Below are 27,751 nucleotides of genomic sequence, written 5' to 3' on the forward strand. Positions count from 1 at the left end.
GATTCTTTTGTCTCTCTCTCTCTCTTTTTTAATGTTTTTAATGTTTATTTATTTATTTTGAGAGAGAGAGAGAGACAGAGAGAGAGCATGCATGGTGTAGGGGCAGAGAGAGAGAGAGAGAATATCCCAGGCAGGCTCCACATTGTCAGCGCAGAGCCTGATGCAGGGCTTGACCCCATGAACTGTGAGATCATGACACGAGCCAAAATCAAGATCAGACCCACGCACCCCATGCTTAATTTTGTACTCTTTCATTATTCTCTAATCCCTGCCTGAGTATAGTGCAGGCTCCTGCAGGCCAATTTCTTAATATCTTTTGTAGCTCCCAGTGCCCAGGACAGTGCTGGATGTGTAATAGGCACATAGTAAATCATGTTGAATTGAATCAGTGAAACTGAGTTTGTTTCTGCCCCCAGAAGAGGGGTGCTCTGAGCTTTGAGTGTCGCTACCATGTCACTGACCCCCTTTATCAGATGACTGGGCCTGGAGGCAGAGCTACAGGTAAGAAATCAAGTTTGCACCTTAGACGCAGATGGCTGGCTCTTAATTCTCTGCCTGTAGAGAACCTTCCTGGCATTATTCAAGGCAAAAACAAGTTTTTCTCTGCAGGTCATACCTAATGGTTCCTGTCCTTTCTAGCTTTTTATTAAGCAGGTAAACATAGGCAGGTAAATCAAGATTAGTGATTGACATGGTCACACAGAAATTGTTTTTTGGTCATATTATTTGCTTTGTGTTTGGAAAAATATTGTTGAAGTGCATACCACTGTTTTTACTATGGACTTGGACAGTAATTATTCTTACCTTTGCAAAGGAAGGTAAAATTTACAAAGCTTTTACATACACACACGTTTTCTCATTTTAGTTTCAAAGAAATGCTGTGGGGAGGTTTATAGGGAACGGGTATTTTTTTTTAAAAAAGGGCTTAGTAAGGCCAAGCATCTTGTCCAGTGTTATCCTGTCCAGTCCATGGAAAGCCAGGCCTTTAATCCAGAAGTTCAGCTCTTTCGTTGTGTCCAACACAGACACTCCATAGTGTTAATTCCAGGCCTTTCCTTCCTCCAGATCATGTTTTGAATCCAACATTTAACTGTCCTGTCCAACTTAGTGTTACCTTCAAGTTGAGTAAGAATTCTCTTTGGTTCCTTAAAGTTAGTATTTATAAGTGATCCTGTTGATCTATGAAAAGACTAGAAAGAAATTTATTGAGTGTTCACAGTGTTATCTTGGGGTAGTGAGATTACAGATGGTTGTTACTGCTTTTTTAAGTTATAAACTTTTATCCATTTTAAAATATAACTACATTATGGAGCGGCTAGGTGGTTCAGTCAGATAGGTGTCCGACTTTGGCTCGGGTCATGATCCCACGGCTCACGAGCCTGAGCCCTGCGTCAGGCTCTGTGCTGACAGCTCAGAGCCTGAAGCCTGCTTCAGATTCTGTGTCTCCGTCTCTGCCCCTCCCCCACTGGCACGCGTGCGTTTTCTCTCTGTCTCTGTCTCTCTCAAAATTAAACACCAAAAAAATTTTAAAAAATAAAAGCATAAAATATAACTACATTAATGGTAATATGGAAAAGATAAGTAAAAATTACTTCTTAGTCCCATCTCCTTAAAACAATTATTAGCATTTTGTGTACTTCCTTTTATCTCCTGCATATTTTCACATAATTGTAATCCTACTTTACATTGAATTTTGTGTCTTAAATTAAGATACATATTAACATATAATTAACATATAATAATTCTTTTCTCCATGTTACCAAGTAGTCTTCATAATTTTCACTTAAATTTTTTCTTTTTTTAAAAATGTTTATTTATTTTTTTAAACTTTATTTTTTATTTTTTAAAATTTACATCCAAATTAGTTAGCATATAGTACAACGGTGATTTCAGGAGTAGATTCCTTAGTGCCTCTTACCCATTTAGCCCATTCCCCCCTCCCACAAGCCTTCCCATAACTCTCAGTTTGTTCTCCATATTTATAAGTCTCTTCTGTTTTGTCCCTCTCTCTGTTTTTATATTCTTTTTGTTTCCCTTCCCTTATGTTCATCTGTTTTGTCTCTTAAAGTCTTCATATGAGTGAAGTCATATCATTTTTGTCTTTCTCTTACTGACTGATTTCACTTAGCATAATATCCTCCAGTTCCATCCATGTAGTTGCAAATGGCAAGATTTCATTCTTTTTGATTGCCGAGTAATACTCCATTAAAGTCTTCATATGAGTGAAGTCATATCATTTTTGTCTTTCTCTTACTGACTGATTTCACTTAGCATAATATCCTCCAGTTCCATCCACGTAGTTGCAAATGGCAAGATTTCATTCTTTTTGATTGCCGAGTAATACATATATGTATATATATATATATACATATATATACGTATATATATATATACGTATATATATATATACGTATACATATATATATATATATGTATACGTATATATATATATACACCACATCTTCTTTATCCATTCATCCATCCATGGACATTTGGGCTCTTTCCATACTTTGGCTATTGTTGATGGTGCTGCTATAAACATGGGGGTGCATGTGTCCTTTTGAAACAGCACACCTGTATCCCTTGGATAGATGCCTAGTAGTGCAGTTGCTGGGTCGTAGGGTAGTTCTATTTTTAATTTTCTGAGGAAGCTCCATACTGTTTTCCAGAGTGGCTGCACCAGCTTGCATTCCCATCTTTTGTCTCTATTGTAACTCCTAAGGAATCCTTCTCAGCCTGTAGCATTAGAAAGTGAGCTAAAGGAACAGAATAAAGAGAGAAAAATCAAAGGAGTATATTATTTAGAGAAAATAGGTCTCAAAACATTGTCTATATAGGTGAGGACTCTGAGACCAGAGAGTGATTTGTCCAAGATCATGCAATCAATTAGTGGCTGAGCCCATAATGGGATATAAGTCTCCTGACACCAAAAGAGTGTCAGAAGCTCTTTCCATTTTAGAGGTGACACTACTGCATAGTGAATGGCTCAGTTCCTTCTTAGATGGGCCTACCTTATTCTATAGACCACCTGTCCCCTATTTCTGTTCACATATCTGGTCAGACATTTTCTAAGTCAGTTTGGACTGATGTTACAGAGCACCATAGACTGGGTGGTTTGAACAACAAACATTTATTTCTTACAATTCTGGAGGGTAGGAAGTCCAAGATCAAGGCACCAGCAGATCTGGTATTTGGTGAAGGCCTTCCTGGTGGGCAGACTGTCTTGTATCTTCATGTGCTTCAGAGACAGATTATCTCCCTCCAGTGTCTTCTTCATAAGGGCATTAATCCCATCATGATGGCCTCTCCCTGATTATCTAATTATCTTCTAGAAGGCCTCACTTCCAAACACAATCACACTGGGGATTAGATGGGATGAATGGTTAAGGACTGAATATGCCATAAAATAAATAGCAGAAAAGACAATAGCAATGATGCTACCCTCTAGTGGCAGAGCATAGCAACACAACTCATAAGTCAAAGTACCAGGTTCACATCCTAAAAAAACGAGTCAGACCACAAACATTGTTAGTGGTAAAGTTTGGGTTATTTTTTTAAATCTTAGATTTTAATTTATTAGTGCTATAACTCACTGTTCTGGATTGAATTATGTTCTCCCCAAATTCATATGTTGAAGTCCTAACTTCCAACACCTCAGAATGTGAGCTTGTTTGGAAATAGGGTTGTTATAGATCTAGTTTAGTTAGGATGAGGTTATACTGGAGTATGGTGGGCCCAATCCAATGTGACTTGTGTCCTTAGGGAAAGTGGAAATTTGAACACAAAGATATACACACAGGGAGAATGCCTTGTGAACATGAAAGCATGGATTGGGGCGATGTGTCTGCAAGTTAAGGTATGTCAAGATGCCAGCAAATCACCAGAAGCTAAGAGAGATGGCTGGAACTGATTCTTGCCTAGCGCTTTCCAAGGAAGCTTGACCCTACTGGTAACTTGATCTTGGACTTCATATCTCCAGAACTGTGTGACAATAAATTTCTCTAGATTAAGTCACTCAGTTTGTGGTACTTTGTTGCAGCAGCCATAGAAAACTAATACATCCAGACCTTAACATTGGTTTTAAGCTTTATGTTTTAGACTTCAAAATAAGGCATTTATTTGAATTGGAAAATGTATGCTGAACATAATATGGCAAATGCCAGGGATGAAAATACTATCTTTCTCAAGTTGTATTACCAGCCATAAAATGTGTTTACCTTATTGAGAAACCTGCTGACAATGTGGCTTGGTTAATACATTTATGCTGCTTTATGGCCTCATACAAGTGGCAAATTTCCTTAATTGGTCTGTCATTCATTCCAAGATTCTTCACACAGGAATGTAGATTAAACACTTAATGGAGTAAGTCATTTACCAACTAGTGACTTCTGCATTAGCTTTGGTGTGCTTTAATTTCTTATATGCCTCTTCTCTAACTAGGTCACAACCTCCTTGAGTATCATACACTATTAAGTTTTCTGGGGATTATGGGTCTTATCTGGAAAATTCATGGTGCCTGATACAAGTGGACTCTATATTATGCAGGTTTTTCGAAAAACAAAATAAAAAATATAAAGTCCAAGGGGCACCTGGGTGGCTCAATGGGTTAAGCGTCTGACTTTGGCTCAGGTCATGATCTCACGGTTCATGGGTTCAAGCCTACATCGGGCTCTGTGCTCATAGCGCAGAGCCTGAGGCCTGCTTAGATTCTGTCTCCCTCTCTCTCTGCTCTTCCCCTGTTCATGCTCTTTCTCTGTCTCTCAAAAATAAATAAATGTTAAAAAATATATAGGCAAATTAATAATTATTAATTAATAATTAAAACAATTATACTAAACTGAGATATTTAGGATCCAAAATATTATATTGACAGATAAAAATAGTGGGACTTTGGGGCACCTGGGTGGCTCAGTCAGTTGAGTGTTTGACTCTTGATTTTGGTTTAGGTCATGATCCAGGGTTACGGGATTGAGCCCTGAATCAGGCTCTGTGCTGAGTGTGGAGCCTGCTAAAGATTCTTTCTCTCTCTCTCTGTCCCTCTCCCTGTATCATGAGATCTCTCTAATATAAATTTTAAAAAATACTAGGATTTTATGCAGGATATTGAAAATACCAACTCAGCTCAGTTAAGTTTATGATTTCATACTACTATTTTCAGAAGGACTAGTGTTCACATGGGACTAGTGTTTCTTGGTTGAAGCTCTTTTTTATTTACTGTAAATTTTGGGTCTGCATTTCACTTGAATGAGGCTTTTCAGAAGGAAAAAAAGAATATTACACTATTTCCTACATTATGTCTCTCAACCTAACCATAAGTGACCATTTCTCTCCTCTTTCCATTTAACCTGTGGCTGACAGCTCATATTTGGGAGATATAAAAGGATAAATAAAAGAGGAGAAAGTGGGAAAGGAAAGATAAAGGAACAAGTTAGAAGAGATGGAGAGAAGAATTGAGACTGTCTAGAGCAGGATGCAGAGGTAAACTTTAAAAAAGAATTTGAGGGTTCATTTTCTTTCATCTTCTGGAGTACAGGAGTACTTCTGCTAGTGTTAGGTGAATTACTTTCACAAAATGATGCTGGTTTTTCCTCTGTGGAGTAATGAGCCCTCAAGACCCTCAAGATCTAGAACACCTGGCTCTGGAGAGCATAGGAGACACCTGAAGAACAAAGACATATAGAGCAGAAGAAAAGTGGGAAGGCGCAAAGAAAGGTCAGTGTCCTAGTAACTTCCTCTTGGCCCAGGAAAGCTTTCTTAGTACCTTTCTCCCTGCTCTCCATTGACCGCCAGAGAGAAACAGAGGTGGGCACGGTTATATGGATATGTAAACACGTGAATTCAAGGGTTTCTTTGTTAATAGTGGCTCAGAGTTTTCACTAATGAAGGGGTGGCAAATACCATTGGGAAGTTTTCCAGAGGAGAAATTCAGAGGCTTATCTCTTAGGAATAACAGGTGGGGAAGTTGAGATTGCCCTTTGTCATCAGTATCATGGGAGGTAAGGTAAGCAGTTTTCTGTGTACTTAACTCTCCACTGGGGTCACAGTCCAGATGGTTGGGAAATGAAAGATTTCAAACCTTCTTCATGCTTCAGGGTATTAACTCATTGAAAGTGTGGTTAAATAAATGAGTAAGATAAAATGAAGAATAGTGATTTCAAAGATGACAGAAATATTGTGAATTTGAACAGGCTTATATGAAAATCTGGCAGTCTTTAAAGCCATGAGATTTCCCATAAACATTACCAAAGGAATGTCCTATAACACAAAAGCCCATTTAATCTCTTGCCATTTGCTGGTTTACTGTGAACTTGATTCACTTTCTTTGGGAAAATTACTCTTGAACAGTGGTTACTAAACTTCAGTGGGCAATCAGTTTGGAGGACTAGTTAAAACAGATTGCTGGGGGGCGCCTGGGTGGCGCAGTCGGTTAAGCGTCCGACTTCAGCCAGGTCACGATCTCGCGGTCCGGGAGTTCGAGCCCCGTGTCAGGCTCTGGGCTGATGGCTCAGAGCCTGGAGCCTGTTTCCGATTCTGTGTCTCCCTCTCTCTCTGCCCCTCGCCCGTTCATGCTCTGTCTCTCTCTGTCCCAAAAATAAATAAACATTGAAAAAAAAAAACAAAAACAGATTGCTGGGCCCACCCTCAGAGTTTAAAATACAGTAATTTCCTATTTTATTTAATGGGTTATAATGTTATAATATTATTTATTTTGACGCGCAAATTATACCTCATTTGGTATCAGGCAGCCACTTCATGCTGGATTCTGTGTCCATTTGATATGTACCCATCATTTCCTGAACACTTTTTTCCTTTCTGGCATAAAGTATTCCAGGCTCATCTTTGACTTTCCCTGCCCCAGTCTTGAAATTAGCCAATTTTCCAAGGAGCTATGTTCCTTTTAGTGGAAAATTGTTTTAAGAAATCAAGATCTGGGCTCTATATATGCTTATGATTGGTGTGTATGTGTGCGTGCATGCATGCGTGACAGAGGTGTTAGGACAAAGCTATTCTCACTTTCAGAGCAAGAGAAAATGGAGATAGACACTTCATTCTATTTTACCCAGTTCTCATGTGGAGTGAAGAACTTTGGCCTTCACTGTAGGCATTCCTATCCCCTTGGTGTGGTTTTTTTTTTTAAGTTTATTTATTTATTTAGAGAGAGAGAATGCACACAAGCAGGGGGGAGGGGCAGAGAGAGAGAGAGAGAGAGAGAGAGAATCCCAAGCAGGCTCTGCATTGTCAGCACAGAACCCAACACAGGGCTCGATCTCAAGAACGATGAGTCTGATGCTTAACTGACTGAGCCACCCAGGTGCCCCTCCCTTGCCATATTTTCAATTATTTCCAGAGTCCCAGAAAGGGAGATGGGGCTGTCATTCACACAGAGAGTACCCAGGGATAGGTAGGGAGCTCTCACTATAGTCTTGTGTTAAACTAGAGCCAACAGAATCTGGTGTACCAAAGAAAAGATTGCAGCCCTGCCACTGAACGCTTGGTGTTTGGCTGGCTGGGGCAAGCCCAGTAATGGCTGGCTAGCTTGCCTCCCTCCTCTGGCTGACTGAGAGGTCTTCATTCCAAAGAGCAGGCTGTTCACACATGCGCAGTATGCTCCAGGAGCTGGTCACAACAGAAAGCACCAATATCCAAGGACTACTGCAGTCCTGTCCCAAATGCTGGACGCCTGGGTGGCTCAGTCGGTTAAGCGTCCAACTTCAGCTCAGGTCACGATCTCGTGGTCTGTGAGCTCTAGCCCCGCGTTGGGCTCTGGGCTGATGGCTTGGAGCCTGCTTCAGATTCTGTGTCTCTTTCTCTCTCTTTGCCCCTCCCCCGTTCATGCTCTGTCTCTCTCTGTCTCAAAAATAAATAAACGTTAAAAAAATTTTTTTTTTCAAACGCTGGAGCATCAGTCCTGAGCACTTATGGCTACACCTGAGTCACTCCTGCATCTATCCATCGATGGGAAAGGAAGGAAAAACAGCTCAAACCAGAAGCTTTCACTCTTTTTCTAAATGAAAAATGCTGGCTTTCCCCCCCTATTTTTAAAAATTTTAATTCCAGTAGAGTTAACATGCAGTGTTACATTAGTTACAGGTGTACAATATGTGTGCTTAAGATTAGGGGGATGTCACTGTTTTCATGGCCTATGAGTGGCCAGAACTAGAGAATATATGTATGTAATGTATGATATATATCATAAACATACCCACATATAAATTTGTGTATATATACAGAGTTTTGCATCTTTTTATCTACTATTAACATATGTTTATTAAGTATATATTGAAATATATATATAATCATGAGTTTGTATTGATACATAAATCCATTTCTAATTCAATACCATGTTTCTATTTTTTTAAAGACACATGGAAGTTATGTAGTTCAAATATTAGCAACAAGTAATATCACACCCCTTCCTTTGAAATACTTGACTTTGTTGCAGTCATCAGTTTTCCTCTTTTGGATAAGAAGTTCCTGACTGTATTCATGCATTTATCTAATAGCTGTTTCCCCTAAATGATATTGCTCCCTTCAGAATTAGTACCCTGTACCCTGTAGCTTTTCTTTCTCCATGTTTCTGATTACCTGTTTTGAAATTCTTATGGACTTCGCTTTCTCCTTTTCCAAATTTGTAACTCCCTTCTCCTAGAGTAAGGAACTTGGCTCTCGTTATTCTTTTATGTTTACCTGTTCAGTTGCTCATCCTGTGTATAACTAATCTCTGATCTTCAGCCCTACCCTACCCATGTGTGGACACTCTTCTCTTTTTGCTTGGGCTCTGACTTCCTATTCTAGGCTGCCACTCCATGGACACCCTCCTCGCTCAACTCTGGCCCTGAATTCCCACACCAACCAGCCCACACATGCTGCCCCTGTGATCCTTCTGGGTCTCTGAAGGAATGCCCTCCTCTCTCTGCTCTGGCTTTGATTTCTCACATTGGTCTGTTTCTTGCCTAGAGGCCTTCCTCACCCGTTGGTTGTGACATTGCATGCCAGGCTGTTCCTCCTTATCGCAGGGATGCCTTATGCACTCTGTTTGGAATCTGACATCTCATGCTATCCTCTTTTTCACCCCTTGCCCAATAGGGCTCTGACATCTGCTCTGGTCTACTCTGCTCTACCCCCTCTATAGACACCTACCTTGTTCTTCCTCCACTAATGACGTTAGGATTGAAATTTTCAGGAAGGAAAAGCCTCAATTAGGTTGTTTGTAATATGGAAAAATGGAGGTTCAGATGCTTATGTGGCTTGTCCAGGGCCACAGAGCAAATTAGAGCTAATGTCAGTACAAATTCAGGTATTCCTGAGTGTAAGCTGTGTGAGGTCAGGGACCTTGCCTCTCTTGTTCACTGTATCATCTTCAGCATCTAGCATGACATCTGCATTGAGTGGAACAAATGAATAAATGAATTATTCCCTGTTTAGTTCTTTTCCTTTTTCTGTTCCTTTTCGTTATCTTGATACATATAGGTGTGTGTATATAAAATTGATGTCTATATATTTGCCTATAACCAATAGAGATTCATGCCCTTATATAAATGTCAACATGTAAATTTCTGTGCCTAGGAATTACTTGCATTCCATAAATTTCTAGACTTTCTAACTGGATAGTTGGCATATAAGTGAAAATATAAAAGTACTAAGAAGCCACGGCCATTTTAACTTCCCAGGATTCCAGCACTTCCATTGAGTGTGGGAAAGAAATATATGAGCATCACCAAAGTCAGTTTTTCAGTCACCAGACTACAGCTCCTTCAAAATATTTGGAACGTTACAAGAAAAAAATACCATCATCATATGACAAATACGGGTCCCCATGATCAGTCCCTTCAGTCATCTAAGACCTTCCTGTAGATGATCATGCAGGGAAGTGTTTCCAAAGCACATTCTGAAGATTGGTATCTCTTGAGAAATTCTTCTTGAGAAGAGGTTTCTGTGGTCAACACTGGGAACTTGACAATTCACAATGTATGTGAGCATATTAAAGACTTTAGGAAATTCTAGAGTTCAAGAAACCTATTACCTTTATGTAACCTCCTGTCACTCAAATTTCCTTAACCAGAGATCTCCTCTTTAGGGTAATACCTGCCCAAGTCTCATTTCCTCATTCATGCAGTAGGCAAAAATATCTGTTACATGGGGTTATTGTACAGAATAAATGAGTTAAAGATACACAAAGTACACAGCATAGTGCTTGGTATATTCTAGGCATTTGGTAAGTGCTAATTCCTTTTCTTAGACTTATTTATTTAAAATGATTTCTTTTATTATTGAAAGAATAATAGAGGGGCGCCTGGGTGGCTCAGTCAGCTGAGTGTCCGACTTTGGCTTGGGTCATGATCTCATGGTTTGTGTGTTTGAGCCCTGCATTGGGCTCTGCACTGGCAGCTCAGAGCCTGGAGCCTGCTTTAGATTCTGTGTCTCCTTCTCTCTATGCCCCTCCCCTGCTTGCATTCTTTCTCACTCTCTCTCTCTCAAAAATAAACATTAAAAAAATAAAAATAAAAAAGAGAAAGAATAATAGATATGTTCATTATTATTATAATTGAGAAAATATTAAATGCATAAGGTAAAAACCTCAAATCATAAAAGGGGTACAAAATAAAAATGAGTTTCTTAGATCTTTCAGATTCCCAAGAAGAATTTTTTATGTACCCTTCTAGACATTTGGTGTGCATAAATATGAAGACATCTCAGAAACATATTTTTAAAAATCTACTCACAGCAATAACAAGGGATTCACATTTGTTTTGTGCCACTGCAGCATTACCTGTAGTTCTTGCATTTTGGGTACATTGATGTGTTTTTCTGAAGTCCTTGGGTGGGGTAAAGGTTAGAGCCTATGTTCATATCCCATGAAGCTGTATTTTGATAAAATGTTATAGAAAATAGGGGAAATATATAATTGTTTTGGGGGTCGAAAAGTCAGCTTAAATGTGTCCTCTTTTGTAAAATCTTTTGTAATCCACCAAGAACAGGACTCTGGTTGAGGTGAGTATTCATTCATTCATTCATTCATTCAGTTAATGATGGAGAAGGGATAGGGAAAAGAACATGGGCATGAGATGGTCAGAGCTGCTGCAGCAAAGATACCTGCTAACATTGACCAGATGGTGAATTAGTTTGCTTAGGGCTGCTGGAAGCCAGAAGTCCAAAATCAAGGTGTCAGCAGTGTTGGGTCTTTCTGAAGGCTGGGAGGGAAGGATGTGTCCCAGGCCTCTTTCCTTGGCTTATGGACAGCCATCTTCTCCTAAACTCTTGCCTTTATGCATATCTCTGTGCAAATTTCCTCTTCTTATAAGGACACCAGTTATGTTGAATTAGAGCCTGCTCTAATGACCTCATTTTAACTTGCTTACTTCTGTAATGACTCTATCTCCAAATAAGGTCACATTCTGAGGTACTAGGGGTTAGGACTTCCACATATGACTTTGTTTAAGTTTATTTATTTATTTTGAGAGAGAGGCAGAGCGAGCAAGGGAGAGAGAGAACCCAAACAGTCTCCATGCTCAGAGCCCAACGTGGGGTTTGAACTCACGAACCGTGAGATCATGACCTGAGCCAAAATCAAGAGTCACATGCTTAACTGACTGAGCCACCGAGGTGCTCCAACATGTGAATTTTTAGGGCAACATAATTCGGCTGATAACAAGTAGGTTGTAATACCGGAATTTAGTGCTCTTCGAAATTCATCCTGTGCTAGTAAAGCCCACTGACCAACTGCAGCTATCAAAATGTGGGCTCCTTTAAAAAATGCAAATATTGGAATCATGTGTGTGTCATTGCTTAAACCACTTGTTGACAAGAGAATCTGTGTGGCCTGAAGCTCCTGTTAGTCTTCCTTTGCTAGATCCTTCTAAAATGAAAGTGCAGGAAGATGACTTGGTTTTCTTTTTTCTGGCTCCCTTCCCCACCTTCTTGCTTGTATGGACATTTACACTTTGACCCTGTTAACTATTCCCTCCCTTTCTTCTTTATTATCCTGAGTTACCTTCTGTTCCCATAATTCCAATCACTTTTTTCTTGTTCTCATTCAGTGAAGGATGAGGAAGTTGCAATCAGAGCATGTACCTTTTATTAGGTGATTCAAACTGCCTCCCGCCTGATTAACCTCAAGAGTCCCAAAACATGAGGACTTCTGCCTGATAGATCACATAAAGGAGGAATTAAAAAATTTTTTTAGAATAGTTTCTGATTCAGCTTCTTGGCTCAAGAAGAAAGAAGCTAGCTGTTTTTCACCTAGGAGTGGTCTGACTTCTCCATGGCTTCCTGTCGTGTTTGTGACCTCAGGGTGCTGGTGGCCACTGTGTGTGGACTGCTGACGGCCATCGTTTTGGGACTGGGCATCTGGAGGATTGTGATTAGCGTTGAGACAGGTAATATCGTTTATGTTTAACTATGTTATGTTTATCTTTAACTGCTATGTTGAACTCAAATCAAGAGAAGTTGTTGAGCCTCTGTCTCTGCTACCTGACACACCAGTACTGCGAATAGCCATGTCTGGGCTAGGGTTGCCTGCCAAGGTGTCGTGTATGACATACAACAGGCAAGGGTCAATTGATGGCTAGCATATGGTTGTACATGCATGAATATGAATATGTGTGTGTGGGCAGGGTGAGGAATTACAAAGTTGAATTACCCTCTTCTTGGTCTTTTAACATCTGACTGGAAAACAGAATAATCAAATCATTAATAACACATGTTTGGGTTTGTTTAGCTAAATTCGAGAAAGAGAAATAATTATGGACACACACACACACACACACACACACACACAGAGATATACAGACATACACACATAATCAAATATGCCCAGAATGGAATTTCATTTTCGGAATGTTCTCACTAGGATGGTAAATAAACTCTTAAGGTTTGTACATAAAGTTCTCACTCTCTAAGTGTAAAAAACTACTTAAAAAGTTAAGATTACTTAGAAAATGATTTTTTCAGGGGTGCCTAGGTGACTCAGCCAGTTAAGATTCTTGATTTTGGCTCAGGTCATGATCTCACACTGTGGTCTGTGAGTTTGAGCCCCATGTAGAGCTCTGTGCTGACAATATGGAGCCTACTTAGGATTCTCTCTCTCCCTTTCTCCCTGTCTCTTCCATGCTCATGTTCTCTCTTTGTCTCAAAAATAAGTGCACAAACATTAAAAAAAAAGAAAATGATTTTTCTGGTTACTCAACAAGTATCTGTTAGTAACTTTCTGTGTGCTAGAAATGACACTGGAAGGTGGGAGGGGAAGCCATGGGTGTAAAACAATGGTGTTAGAGGAAAACCCCCAGTAACTCACACTGAAGACTTTCTATAATCCCAGTGCCTGTTCGCTTGGGCTGCAGAGGTTCTCCATGAAGGGATTCAAAGCTGGATGTGCCAAACACTCCTTTTGTAATAAACAGAGAAAGATTCTAATAAAACTGAGTAAATAACGGTAAATAATACTAGTCTAGAGAACAGAAGGAGGGGTGATCTGCCGTCTGAGAAGGTACCTGAGGAGGATGGAAGGTTGGGGGAGCCAGGAGAAGCACAATGCATGGCTGCAAAGATCCCATGCTGGAGAGAAAAGGAGTCAAATATATTCACTGTTGATGGAGTGACAGCTGAGATCTCATGGTCCTTCCTTCCCTGCCCCACAGAACATTATTTAGAAAATGTACTAACAGGATTTGTAGAATTAGCATGAGAAAAATTTCCAGAACAAAACCAATAACATTTAAACTTGAGAAAAATGTGTTTCCATTTGTTTTATTTATTTTTGTTTAAAGTTAAAAAATTATGAACTATAGATTTTTACCTCATTAAGGCTGCTAAATTTATAAGACCTTATTTAAAGAGTATACTTTTAAGAAATCTTTTTTCCTCCCTCCTTCCCTCCTTTCCTTCTTTCCTTTATAGGACATCTACTTTTAAAGGGAAATTTGTGGTGACTTATGATGGAGACAGGTATAATAGAACCATTAAAACAAGGACCAAAGTATAAAACACTACAAAGAAGAAAACAGCAGAAGTTGCTAAAAACAAATATAAAACATATCCCTGAGACATATCCCTGAACTTCCTGAGGGCCAAGACCCCAAACAAAGCATAATAAGCAACAAAAAAAACCCTTGTTTAACAGTAAAAGCATACCAGCTCCTCAAAGAACACAAATGTGTCCTTGCTCTGAATTTTTCTTAAAAAATGTTTTATTTGATTGTAGTTGACACACAATATTACCTTAGTTTCAGGTGTACGACATACTTATCTCATTTAACCCTAACAGCTACCTTTGAAGCAGTTATTATTATATCCATGTTACATATGGGGAAACCCAGGCTCCAAGAATCTCTTCAAACTTATGTAGCTAGAAAGTGTTGGGTCTGGATTTGAATCTAGATTATTTTGACTTTAGTATCGATGCTCTTCACTCCTGCACTATTCTGCCTTCCTAGAGGGAAGACAATGGTAACCCAATCAATTAATTCACCTTCAGGTTTAAAAAAAATTTTTTTAGGCACCTATGCCTAAAAACCCAAATTCACAAAAAATATGCAGTAACTAGTAGAATGTTTTCTAGGCAAAGTTACGCACTTTGGTAAGTATGCTGTTTGTCTTCAAGTCAATGAGGTCTCCATTATTAATGGTGCTTATAGAGCATAGATTAGTATGCTTCACCTTTAAGCTTTTCTGAGTCTTCAAATGGTGTTTATAGATTTTTGGCTGTGGAGTAACTGCCATAGCTTTGCCACATTCTTCCAGGTTTTGCCAAAGCACCTCCTTCAGCTTTGCAAAGTTCTAGGATTGTCCGCTGTTGATCTTCTAGTCTAGAACAGCAGAAGAAAGTACAGATTCAGACTGCATTGCCTGGAACATTGCCCATTTTCTAACAACATTCATCCTGGTGACTGCCTTTAATGTAAAGATTTCTCACATTCACATAAGCCCCAACATCTAATGGCCATCAAACAAGCTTATCTCTGTCTAATTGCTAAGTGTAATGAGTCATTAAAAAAAACCAAATTATTGGTTTAAATATCAAACAAATACCTCTGGAATGCCAATGATCTGTGTAGTATAGGAAAACTGTTAATTCTGCTCCTATTACTTAATAAGTCCTCTTGTAAAAGGTCATGGTAAAGCTCCAGTCCAGATGAAGTTGACAGCATTTCATGGGAGTAGACAAGCATGGGAGTAGCAATTCTTTCAGAATTGCTAGAATAGTCTTTGGCATTTTTATGTGCTGCTGCTGAAAACATTAAATAATAATGACCTTTTTTTTCATCAAAGCATCACAATAAGATATATTGTCAAGTATAACACTTTTTCCATCTAGGCTTTCAGAAATAAGATATCCTAGGCTTTTGAAGTTCTGTTTGGTAAAGAAATTTTTCAAAACTTTTGATGACTCTTGAAGGAGTCTTGACTCTTGAAGAAGACTTGAAGTTCTTCTATGATGATATCTGTTTGCTGGAACATGTCACCCAGAGTTTCACACAGCCACCTCCCTTATGATTTAGGTCTTAGTTTCAATGTCACCACCTCAAAGAGAACTTTTCTATCCACTCAGTCCAAGGTTATCATTCTATTTGCTCTCTTTCACATGTATTTTGTTCATGGCTTTTATCACCTGGTAATTTCTTATTTGTTTGCTGTCTGTCTCCCCATTCCTAGAATGAAAGCTCTAAGAAACCAGGGACCTGACTTATCAATCTACATTCTCTGCACCTATATGAGTACCTGGAATACAGTTGCTAGTACATAGCTTATGAGTAAATGAAAGAATCATGTGAAAACCAGAAACTGGACTGAAAGTTGTCAAATAGCTGTATTCAAGAAGTAAATAAATAAATATTAAAATGAATGTTATTATGGTTTTGTTTACATCAGTTAAGACAGACACCATTTTAGTTTTCTTCCTCTGCCCCAGGCCATGCAACACTCTGACCATTTCTAGAACTTCCGCTTCATTAGGATCTCTCCTGTTGTGTATGATCTTTTCTGTTTAGCTGTATGATCAACAAAAGGATGCTTTTATGTTGGAGCAAATTGAAGTTTTGCCTGACCTCTAGCCTTTTCACATTAGGCCTTCTTTGTAGACTATCAAGTAATATGTGCCTCATCTGATGTGTTTTCAGAATGGACAACGTAAGGCATTCTATCTCTTTTGGACTTTTGCTCCCAATAGCAAGAACCTTGTGATACGAGAAGCAGTGCAGCTTTTTGGTCCAATCACACTTGATGAAAGTAAAATGAAACATAATTAAGTCTTATTATACATCTTTCCCTTGACATTTTTCAACTTGAGCAAGGCCTGATGTAAACATAGACAGATGTCCATAATCATAATAGTAGGAGATTTTTTTCTTAACTCTTAGGGAGAATATCTTAACCTTATGACATATTACCATTGATGATTATGCCCTATTGAACCATATCCTATGTCTCTTCTAGATTATAAAACTTCCTCCTTTCTGCAAGCATGAGTGCCTTTCTCACTCTTTCCCGATACCCTGACCTTCATTTCCTATCATGGGCTCACTTAGGCCTCAGGCCAAGAAAAGACTTTAGTAGGTTGCAATATTTCCAAACACCAAGGTCAAACTTCATAGCATTGAAATTCTTGCACAGTAGGAAATATGGGTTGTGGGGAAAGGTCAAGGAGAGTTTATTGATTCTCAGAAAATAATTTGTACACAGATGCTTGACTTTCATTTTACTCAATTACAGTACTTAAGAGGCAAACTGGTTAATAAATCAAACTCATGGGACTGTTCCTGGAGGACAGATTGTATTTTGGGGTTTGACAAAAGGTCTAGTAAGTGGAGAGCTGTAGTGTTATTTAGTCTTAATCCTGCTGTTGGAAACCTCTCTTCTGCTGTTTTGCCAATCTCCCTTCTTGCTTCCTCATATAACCATTCTCTAAATTAAGAAAACAATTGCTGTAAAAAGGAAGGGATTTTTTTTTTTTTGGAGGAATAAATTTTGTTATGTAATTGGCTGAAGAGCATGAATTATTTTAACATCAGTATTAGTGATGTTTAAATTGCTGATCCCATTCTCAAAGTCACTTTCTCAAATTAAGAAATTTAACACAAGTGGGTTGACTTAGTAGATTTTTCCTTGATTTCCAGGTATTAGATATTTTTACTTAAAATACTGAATACAACCACCATCCATAGATCTTTTGATAGCATATTTTATTGAAGAACATCTAGTATAGAATGTGGTGATTAGGAGTGTGCACATGACAGGGGGAAAAATGTACATAAACAGGGGCAAAAAACAAAACAAAACAAAACAAAAAACACCTCTGGAGCCAGACTGCCTTGTTGAAATGCCAATGCTACCACTTACTGAGTAAACTTGAGCAAATTACTCAACATTTCTGTGCTTCAGTTTTGCTATTTATGGGAATCATAATAAACCTATCTTTCAGGGCTGTCATTAAATGATTAAATGAGTTACTACATTTATGGGTTTAAGATGACATTTAGGACACTATAAGCACTCAATAAATATTAGCTGTTATTTTTAATTTATGAATTTTTAGATAATTTAGTGCATAGTTTTCTCTGCTCCTTGAATTATACCTTGAATGCATGCCATTGACCTAGATGGGACCTTTGGATTGAAACTCACCTTATCAAACTGAAGGTCTACTACAGGCTTAATCATTAAGTTCAACTGATTAAAACAGAAACAGAAACATTTCTAAGAATTGTTATATCTTCCTGCATTAAAAAAAATTATATTATGCTACACCATCAGGGAAAATTTTATTAAAATATTTAATCAGTTTATTGAAATATGTAACCAGGTATTTCATACAGAACAACTTCTACCTTAGGTAAAAACTATGTATATTTTGTTTACATTTTTTAGGTTTCTTTTCACAGTAGAATAAACTTTCCTAAATATTGTCCTCTCATTTAAGAGGAATCTTTATTCTCATCCAAATATTTCAAATTCATGGTCTGGGACAAATGACAGATGCCAGGATTTTAAAACCCTAAAGAATTGGAGCCAGATACTAGAGTCTCCTGCTGGAATTTCTTTGACTAAGGAAGAGCATTTTTATTCCCACACTTAATTAAACTAGACTTTTCAGAACAGATTCTAATTTTGTTTAGGAGAAGAAATGAAATTCATGTTTTCCATTTGGCATTTTTAATATTTTATGCTACTTTCTCAAGCAGCATGAAGTGTGTTATGTACGTTCTACATTTAATTTTCCATGATGTGTGGTAAAGATATTGAAAATAGGACTCATATTTCTGGAAATACTGCTTATTATAATGTAAGAAAATGTAGAAAAATGTTAATATTATACTGGTGTTATAAAAGAAAAATAAATACTACTATTAAACACATGCCAGCGTACGAATCCTCAAGTTGAAGCTGATGCTCTCCATCCCTGTTTTCCCTGTGGTAAAGGCAGCACTTGTAGGGTGGAGCTGGAGCACTTGATTAGTAACCAAAAGATCTGAGTTAACTCCACTCAGCTGTCAACTAGTTATTGATCTGGAACAAGTTACCCTTTATGTAGAATATACTCTTTATGTAGAATGTACTCTTTATATAGAATGGGGATGTTGGGCTAATGAATGTTGGCTAGTGTCATTTTTATAAGTCCATAGGTTTAAAAACTAAATGAAACAAACAAAGCACTTAATCCTTCAGGGTCTGTCTTTCTTTACTTAAAATACAGAGGCTTAAAAATACCAATACTCCCTTTGCTATATTTTGTGGGTAATTTAGGCATTTCAGGGGACAGGGTCTTGAACTGGGGGTGCAAAAGGTGTTAAAAATGGGATTGTAACAGAGGAGTGGTAGCTCAGCTCGGGCTCGATATCCTCAACCAAATTGCAAACGCCAAAGAAGCCAGTCAGCAAATATTTGTTGTACTGTCTATGCATCTGTCATTAAGCTGGGCCTGGAGACAAAACAAATAAAAATAAATAAATAAAAAAAAAGTAAATTCTAAGGAAGGCTGTTTGGCAGTAATGAAAATAAGAACAAATTAATGGAATGGAAACAAAACAAGAATGGAGATCAACAAAACCAAAAGCTAGTTTTTTGAAAAGATGAATTTAAGACGATAAATATCCAGCGAGATTTGTCAAGACGAAAAGGTATATAAGCAACATGTGCAAAAGTAAAGCGGATCACAACACAGAGAAGCAGGATGATAGGCAAGGTTTAAGCAAAAGCCAAGACAGCACGCTGACCCAGAGCCCGCATCTCTCCTTCCGGGGTTTGCGTCTTGCATCCGGGACCCCAGCTCCCCTGCTGGGCTTATAAGGGAGATTTTGCTCACCTCACTTCGCCCCGGTGGTGGCAGTGCTTACCTGGCCGTGAGGGGTGGCTGTTGGCTCGGGTGTCGGTAGGTGGCAGCACAAGGCCTCCTTGGGCCTGGAACCCTACCAAGCATGAGGACAGAGTGGGGCGGGTACATGTCACAGTCTGAAGTAGAACTCCAAGGAATGCACAGTTCCCAAATTCAGACCTGGACTTCCAGGTCCTTAGGAAGGTATGATTATCCTGGCATTAGAATCAAGCACGTAGACTTTATTTAGCAGTTTGTGAGCTTAATTTACAAGTTTTACATCTACTTTTATATAAATGGTATATGGGTCTTCATTGTACTTTGTTCCAGGCCCTGCATAGTGTTGCATTGCTGGTGAAAATACAAGTCAATACAACCCCTATAAGGGCAAGCTGGAAATAAATGTCAAAATGACAAAGGTGCACTCTTTGGCTCAGAATTGCACTTCTGGGAATTCATTCTCCATATGAATTTGTGCAATGTACAGTGCAATTTTGAGACAATTGAAAACAATGTGTCCATCAATAAGGGGTCAGTTAGCTAAATCAGGGTTTATTATGATGGACTATAATGCAGCTGTAAAAGAAGAGGTGGAAGTTTTCTATGAACTGCTGTGGAAAGATTTTGGACATTCATTGTAAGGTGCAACAGCAAGCTACGGAAAAGAGGATGAAAATAAGTATAGATTCATATTTGCTTGTACTGAAAAAAGAAATATTGGAAAAAATGAATAGAAATTATTACTTGTGTATATTTATGGATGGGAGAAAGGTTATGTACTTTGAATGTTATTTTTATTTTCCAACTCTGTGAATGTATTACCTATTAAAATATATAATAAAGAAGTGATTAAAAAATCAATAAAGTCATAAGCAAATACCATGCAAATATTATCCTAGCTAATATAAAAACTTTGCCCAAGTAGCAATTTTCTAAAAAAATATAAATGACCAAATTTACCCCCAAAGGAAGGAAAAAAAACCTAAATCGAACTGTAACCATTAAAATAGTCGAATCAGGGAACCTGGGTGGTTCAGGCATCTTGATTTTGGCTCAGGTCATGATTTCATGGTTCATGAGTTTGAGCCCTGTGTCAGGCTCTGAGCTGACAGTGCAGAGCCTGCTTGGGATTTTCTCTTTCCTTCTCTCTTTGTCCCTCCTCCCCCAAATAAAATAAAGAAACTTAAAAAAAGTAGTTGAATCAATAGTAAAAACCAAACCAAAACAAAAACTGCAGCAAATGCTATGTATTGATTATCTTAGATATAATAATAGTATAAAATATGATGTAAAAGATAAACGACAATTTCAATATAGTGTTAACTTCTGGGTATGGAGAGAAAGGAATGTTGATAGAAAGGAGTAGAAGGGGTTTCAACTCTTCCTGTAAAGTTTTATTACATATTTTTTAAAAAGTCTGAAGCAAATCTGAGAGAAACTTCCTAGCTTTTAAAACTGGCTTTGGGGTAGTGGGGGATGTTTTATACTCTGTACTTTGTGTACTTGAAATATTCTACAATTTAAAAAGATTCACATAAGGGCACCTGGGTGGCTCAGTCAGTTAAGCATCGGGCTCTTGATATTAGTTCAGGTCGTTATATCACAGTTCATGGGTTCAAGCCCTGCACTGGGTTCTGCGCTGATGGCTGGAGCCTGCTTGGGAATCTCTCTCTCCCTCTCTCTCTGCTCCTCCCCACTCTCACACATTCACCCTCTCTCAAAATAAATAAACAATAAATAAATATTCACACATTTCCTTGGTTACACGGAGAAGTTTGTCATATAACAATTACAATTAAATCTCTTTTGGTAGATCTTAAGCTCTTTGAGATCTGGATCCATATCTTATATTTTTTTACCAATGACTTGATTTTTAGAGAAGTTTCAGGCTACAGTAAAATTAAGCAGAAAATATAGAGTTCCTATTTATTCCCTCTTGCATCACTGCTTCCCCTCCATATCTTCCTTTATTATTAATCTCTTACCCTAGTGGGTTGCTTTTGTTATATAATGAATGAACCAATATTGATACATTATTAATTAAAATGCATCTTACATTAGGGTTCATTCTTTGCATATACAAATTTGGTGGATTTTGACAAATATAATGACATGTATCCACTGTTACAGTATCATACAGAATAGTTCACTTGCCTAAAATTCCCCTTTGCTTCACCTATTCATCCTTCTCTCCCTCTCCCAACCCGCCAGTCATTTTACTGTTTCTATAGTTTTGCCTTTCTAGAATGTCATATTTAAATTTTTTTAACGTTTATTTATTTTTGAGAGTGAGAGAGACAGAGAGCATGAGTGGGGGAGGGGTAGAGACAGAGGGAGACACAGAATCTGAAGCTGGCTCCAGGCTCTGAGCTGTCAGCACAGAGTCCAATGAGGGACTTGAACTCATGAACTGTGAGATCATGACATGAGTTGAAGTTAGATGCTTAACTGACTGAGCCACCCAGGAGCCCTCCAGAATATCATACTTAGAATCATATAGTGTGTAGCTCTTTCAGCCTGGCTTCTTTAACTTAGCTAAAAGTATTCAAGATTCCTCCATATCTTTTGGGGGCTTCATAGCTCATTTCTCTTTATGGCTGAATAATATTCCATTGTATGGATATACCACAGCTTTTTAAAAAAATCCATTTACTTGGTGATGAGTGACGAGCATTTTTTCATGTGTCTGTTAACCATCTAGATGTATTCTTTGGAAAAATGTCTGTTCATGTATTTTGCCCATTTCTTCACTGGATTATTTGTGTTTTTTGGGGTGTTGAGTTTGGTAATTTCTTGATAGATTTTGGATACTAATCCTTTATCAAATATGTCATTTGCAAATATCATCTCCCATTCTGTCAGTTGCCTTTTAGTTTTGCTGATTGTTTCCTTTGCTGTGCAGAAGCTTTTTATCTTGATAAGGTCCCAATAGTTCATTTTTGCTTTACTTTCCCTTGCCTCTGGAAACATGTCAAGTAAGCAGTTGTTGTAGCTGAGGTCAAAGAGATTGTTGCCTGTATTCTCCTCTAGGATTTTGATGGCATCCTGTCTTATATTTAGGTCTTTCATCCATTTTGAGTTTATTTTTGTGTATGGTGTAAGAAAGTAGTCCAGGCTTATTCTTCTGCATCATTCATCATCAGGGAAATACAAATCATACATCGTAACAAATTGGGATTTATTCCAGATATGCAAGGCTAGCTCAACATTTGAAAATCAATTAATGTAATTCATATCAACAGGCTAAAAAAGAAAAATCACACGATCATATCAATAAATACAGAAAAAGCATTCAACAAAATCCAACTACCATTCATGTTAAAAACTCTTAGCAAAGTGAAAATATAGGGGAACTGCATCAACTTGATACAGAACATCTACAAAAACCATAAACTTAATCTCATACTCAATGGTAAGAAATGAGATGTTTTCCCCTAAGATGAGAACATGTTATAAAGGAAGAGAAGGAGGATTGAGAATACTGTATTATGTTATAAATTTTTCTATACATTTTTGGGTTTGATTTGCTGATAATTTGTTGAGGAGTTTTGACTTTACATTCATGAGAGATATTGATATGTAATTTTCCTTTTTTGTAATGTCTTTATCTAATTTTGGTATTAGAATAATGTTGGCCTCATAGAATGAGTTAGGAAGTGTTCCTTTTGCTTCTGTTTTCTAGAAGAGAGTGTAAAACATTGATACCAGTTTTTCCTCAAGTGTTTGGTAGGATTCAGCAGTAAATCCATCTGGGGCCTGATGCCTATTGTTCTGGAAGGTTATTGATTATTGATTCAGTTTCTTTATCAATATAGGCCTATTCAGATGATCTATTTCTCCTTGTGTGAGTTCAGTAGATTGTGTCCTTCAAGGACTTGGTCCATTTCATCTAGCTTATCAAATTTGTGGGCATAGACTATTCATAATATTTCTTTATTGTTCTTTTAATGTTCATGGGATCAGTAGTAATGACTCTATTTCATGTCTGTTATTTGTGCCTTCTCTTTTTTTTATGGTTAGACTGTCTACAGGTTTATCAATTTGAATGATCTTTACAAATAATGAGCTTTTGGTTTTATTGATTTTGTCTATTAATTTCCTGTTTTCAACTTCATTGATTTTTGCTCTGATTTTTAATTATTTCTTTAAAAAGAAAGTGGACTTAGATTAGTTGTAAATGTATACTGCAACCTCTACAGTAACCACCAATTTATTTATTTATTTATTTTGAGAGAACAAGTAGGGGAGAGGGGCAGGGGCAGAGGAAGACAGAGAAAGAATCCCAAGCAGGTTCCATGCTCAGTGCAGAGCCAGACACAGGGCTCAATCCTGTGACCCTGGGATCATGACCTAAGCCAAAATCTGGTCAGACACTCAACTGACTGAGCCACCCAGGAGCCCCCCAAAATGTATCTTTTAAGTTTATCTATTTTGAGAGAGAGAGAAAGAGAGAGTGAATGGGGGAGGGGCAGAGAGAGACAGAGAATCCCGAGCAGGCTCCTTGGGAGCCTGACGAGGTGCTCAGTCTCACAAACCATGAGATCATGACTTGAGCCCAAATCTAGGGTTGGACACTCAACTGACTGAGCCATCCAGGTGTCCCTAATCTAAGTCCACTTTCTAATATCTCTGTGGTCTCATAAGTAGTGCCAGGACCTCATAATACAGTATTCCCAATTCCTCCTTCTCTTCCCTTACATTTTTTTCTGTCCTTTATTTCGTTTTTCCATAAGCTCTAATCACCTCATATGTCATTGCTATTATTATTTTGAATAAACTTATCTGTTAGATCAATTAAGAATTAAAAAACTAGGGGCGCCTGGGTGGCTCAGTCGGTTAAGTGTCTGACTTTGACTTAGGTCATGACCTCATGGTTTGTGAGTTCAAGCCTTACCTCGGGCTCTGTGCTGACAGCACAGAGCCTGGAGCCTGCTTCAGATTATGTGTCTCCCTCTCTCTCTCTGCCTCTCCCCCACTTGTACTCTGTCTCTGTCTCTCTCAAAAATAAACATTAAAAAAATTTTTTTAAAAGATCTCTCTAGACTCTTGCAGGATAAATCTCCTTGGCTTGGTCTATAAACCCACTCATAATCCAGTCGATGTCCTGCTATTACTTCACATAGGACTGATATTCCTTATTTGTTAAACTTTGCTATGTTCCTTGGACACATCAGAACTTTCCATTTTGTGATTTTGCACTCTGTATCCCGCCTATTTGGGGCCATCCTTTTTTATCTGGCTTTTCTAGTTTTAGTCTTAAAATCTGACTCAAATACCACCTCTTCTGGAAAGTCATTGCTGGATAAATTGCCTCTGTCCTCAACATCTCTCTTCTGTGTTCTTAAAGCATGTAAAAATCTGCATGTTGACTTAGGTGCCTTATATGCCTGCCTATCTATCTATCTACTATCTATCTATCATCTATCTAATCTATATAATCGCCTGTTTCCCTCCGTAGATTCTAATGTCCTTGTTCAAAGTATTATGTCTTTTAAATGTAGCTTTTTGTTATTCATAACCTGTCATAAGTATTGTATATCCTGTGTAAATTCTCAATATATATTTTTATTGATGATGATGTTACAAAAAATACTTCTCCAGTGCTACTCAAGGTGATTGTTTTACATGTAGAAATTGAAGGCTACACATCCAAAAGGAGAAACTGATTAGCCAGTTTGTCAAGTATTCTATTATTTATTGTTTTTTTAGGAACATTAACCCCCACAGCAAACACCACAATAGAGTTCTGCAGGAATGGTGGAACCTGGGAAAATGGCAGATGTGTTTGTCCAGAAGAGTGGAGAGGATGGAGATGTACAATCCGTAAGTTACTTGGGATGGCACTAGGGTATGAGATTTAGGTGGCTCGTGTTAATAAGGACAACAGCAAAGTTTTTCAAATGCTTCTGTTAATGATTTAGTAACAATGGGTTTAATAATGATGGCTTTAACATGTGTTTGTAGCTTAATAGTAAAAGCTGAGTATTCTTTTTGGGCTATTTACTTGTATGTTCAATATACCTAGTATGTTTCCCAACTATCAAGTTTCTCTGTAAACTGACAGATGATTTTCCTTCTAGTTGCATTGTCTACTTCAGGGCAATGGGTGATATGGTTTTCTCAGGTCCTTCTGGTTGGTGATATGCTATATTACCCCATTTCAAAGATCACAATTCTAATATATTTAACTTTTCTGAAACCAAGGTACATCTTCCTATCTAACTATATATGTAGATGAAGTTTTTGTCTTTTCATCCTTTCTCTTGATGAGAGGTTGTAAAATTAGTGGTTTTACTTCAGACAGTGCTCTCTCAGAATCAAAGTTCAAAGCTACTTCTTTTTTTAATTGAAGTATAGTTGACACACAATGTTACATTAGTTTCATGTGTACAACATAGTGATTCAACAACTCTACCCGTTATGCTATGTTCACCACAAGGGTAGCTACCATCTGTCACCAAACAATGCTAGTTCAGTACCATTGACTTTATTCCCTGTGCTGTACCTTTCATCCCAGTGACTTATTTACTCCATATCTAGAAACCTGTATCTCCCACTTTCCTTCACTCATTTCGCCAATTCCCCCGGCAACCCCTCTGGCAACCACTCTGTATTTATGCATCTGTTTCTGTTTTTTATTTGTTTATTCATTTCATTTATTAGATTCTACATATAAGTGAAGTAATATGATATTTTTCCTTTTCTGTCTTACTTATTTTACTTACCCTCTAGGTCCATCCATGTTATTGCAAATGGCAAGGTCTCATTCTTTATGATTAAGATTCATATATATATATGAATATTCCCAGCAAATATATATATGTGTGTATATATATATATATATATATGCACACACACACACATATATATATGTATATATATTTCTTTATCCATTCATCTACTGACAGTTAACGTTGCTTTCTTGTCTTGGATATTGTACATAGTGTTTCAAAGCTACATCTTCATCTACAGTATGCTTTCCAATACTCTGTACACTTTGTGCTCCCTGCTTAGGATCCAGAGCCCTAGAAATGCATTCCTACCATTTCCTGCACTCCTACAAGCCAGTATATCTCACATGCTCCATGACTTTGGTCTTTTTGCTTTGACCCACATCCTCATGATGCCCTTTGGTAGTAAAGATAATAAAGATATAGGCTCTATATCTTTAATTTTCAAGATTGCAACTAATTTGATTATACTATCTTTTTTGATGTGTTAGTGATTACATCCTACCTCTACCAGGTTATATATTGTGTACATTTTAACTAGAAGACATTACCTAACATACTAATTTTTCTAATGGTATTAATATTAACTCAACCAGATAAAAAAGTATGAAATTCCTGGCGGGTCAGTGAGTCCTAAAGTTTTCTATTATCCTTCAAATTATACTGAATAGGTTTTGAACTTTGACTTTTATCTGGTTTGAAATTTTAAAAAGAAAATTATAATTTATGATAAAAAATATATTTTCTTTTCATCATAGCTTATTTCTGTGAAAGAAGTACCTCTGATGATTTAACTTTTGCCAGAATTCCAGTGGGAAAATATGGATCTTCCCAGGAAACATGTGGTGAGAACACTTTAAATGGTATGTGTTTCTCCAAACGTCTCCTCTGTGTAAGCATATTAATTGCTATGCTGGATCATACCTATCATTCCTCCAACCAGTATTAAGTTCCTGGAAGAGGCATCAAAGACGGCTTTGTGGAACAGTTTGCCTCCCTTTCATGATACCAGTGTTCCAAGTTTAGGATGCAATTTCACATAATTCTAATTCTCCTAAAAACTATAATATGGATCAGTTAAAAATTCCTTTTACTCCCTCTCCCATTGGTTTATTTCCCCAGTTTACTCTATGTCCTTGAATTTAATCATGTTAATATCTGCTTATGGAGTTTTATAACTTGTCTGAATATTAAACATTAGCTATAGATTTGTACCATGTCTACTTTCAGACTTCATCTTTCTAGGTAGAGATACTGTTAAGTTTGTCCACAGTTGGTAGTACTTCATCTCCTTGGTAATTTTAGTTAGCCATCTTGGAACATTCTCTACATTCATCATACCTTTCTTAAAGCATGACAACCTTGTGTGCATAGAGACATTCCAAGAATAAAGGCACAAATAACATTTTTTAAATGTCTATGCTCCCTGATGATATCCAGGATTTTGATGACTTATTTCAGTGCTGCATTGGGTAATATCTTCTGAGAGTAGCCCTTAAAAATTCATAGGTTCCTTTCCTAACAGCTTAGAACCCATTATGCTGTATAATTTTCTCTCAGTGTTTACCTGAACTTTGTTTGCATTGATTTTCCTTTGACCACTCCTCCTATCTCTCACATCTTCCTGCAGGATATCATCATTTCCTGCAGCACTGGATATCTGAATAACAGCCAATTCTAGATCATTTATGAAAATGTTTGACAGAACTTCAGT

The 27,751-nt window shown here is 37.7% G+C and overlaps 1 protein-coding gene across 2 annotated transcripts in view; it reads left to right on the top strand.

Moving 5' to 3' along the window:
• Nucleotides 1–11,799: 11,799 nt before the first annotated feature.
• ADGRG7 (adhesion G protein-coupled receptor G7) overlaps nt 11,800–27,751 on the top strand; it is a 71,560-nt gene continuing 55,608 nt past the window's right edge. The window contains exons 1-3 of one of the 2 annotated variants that reach the window (XM_023260092.2): nt 11,800–12,377; nt 25,016–25,129; nt 26,796–26,900. In XM_023260092.2, the coding sequence (XP_023115860.2) occupies nt 12,263–12,377; nt 25,016–25,129; nt 26,796–26,900 (334 nt within the window). In that variant the 5' untranslated portion in view covers nt 11,800–12,262. Of the gene's footprint in view, nt 12,378–25,015; nt 25,130–26,795; nt 26,901–27,751 lie in introns of those variants that run through there. The other variant, XM_045036815.1, reaches the window with a different exon arrangement.

The sequence above is a fragment of the Felis catus genome, chromosome C2 (assembly GCF_018350175.1).
Source record: "Felis catus isolate Fca126 chromosome C2, F.catus_Fca126_mat1.0, whole genome shotgun sequence".
Lineage (NCBI taxonomy): Eukaryota > Metazoa > Chordata > Mammalia > Carnivora > Felidae > Felis > Felis catus.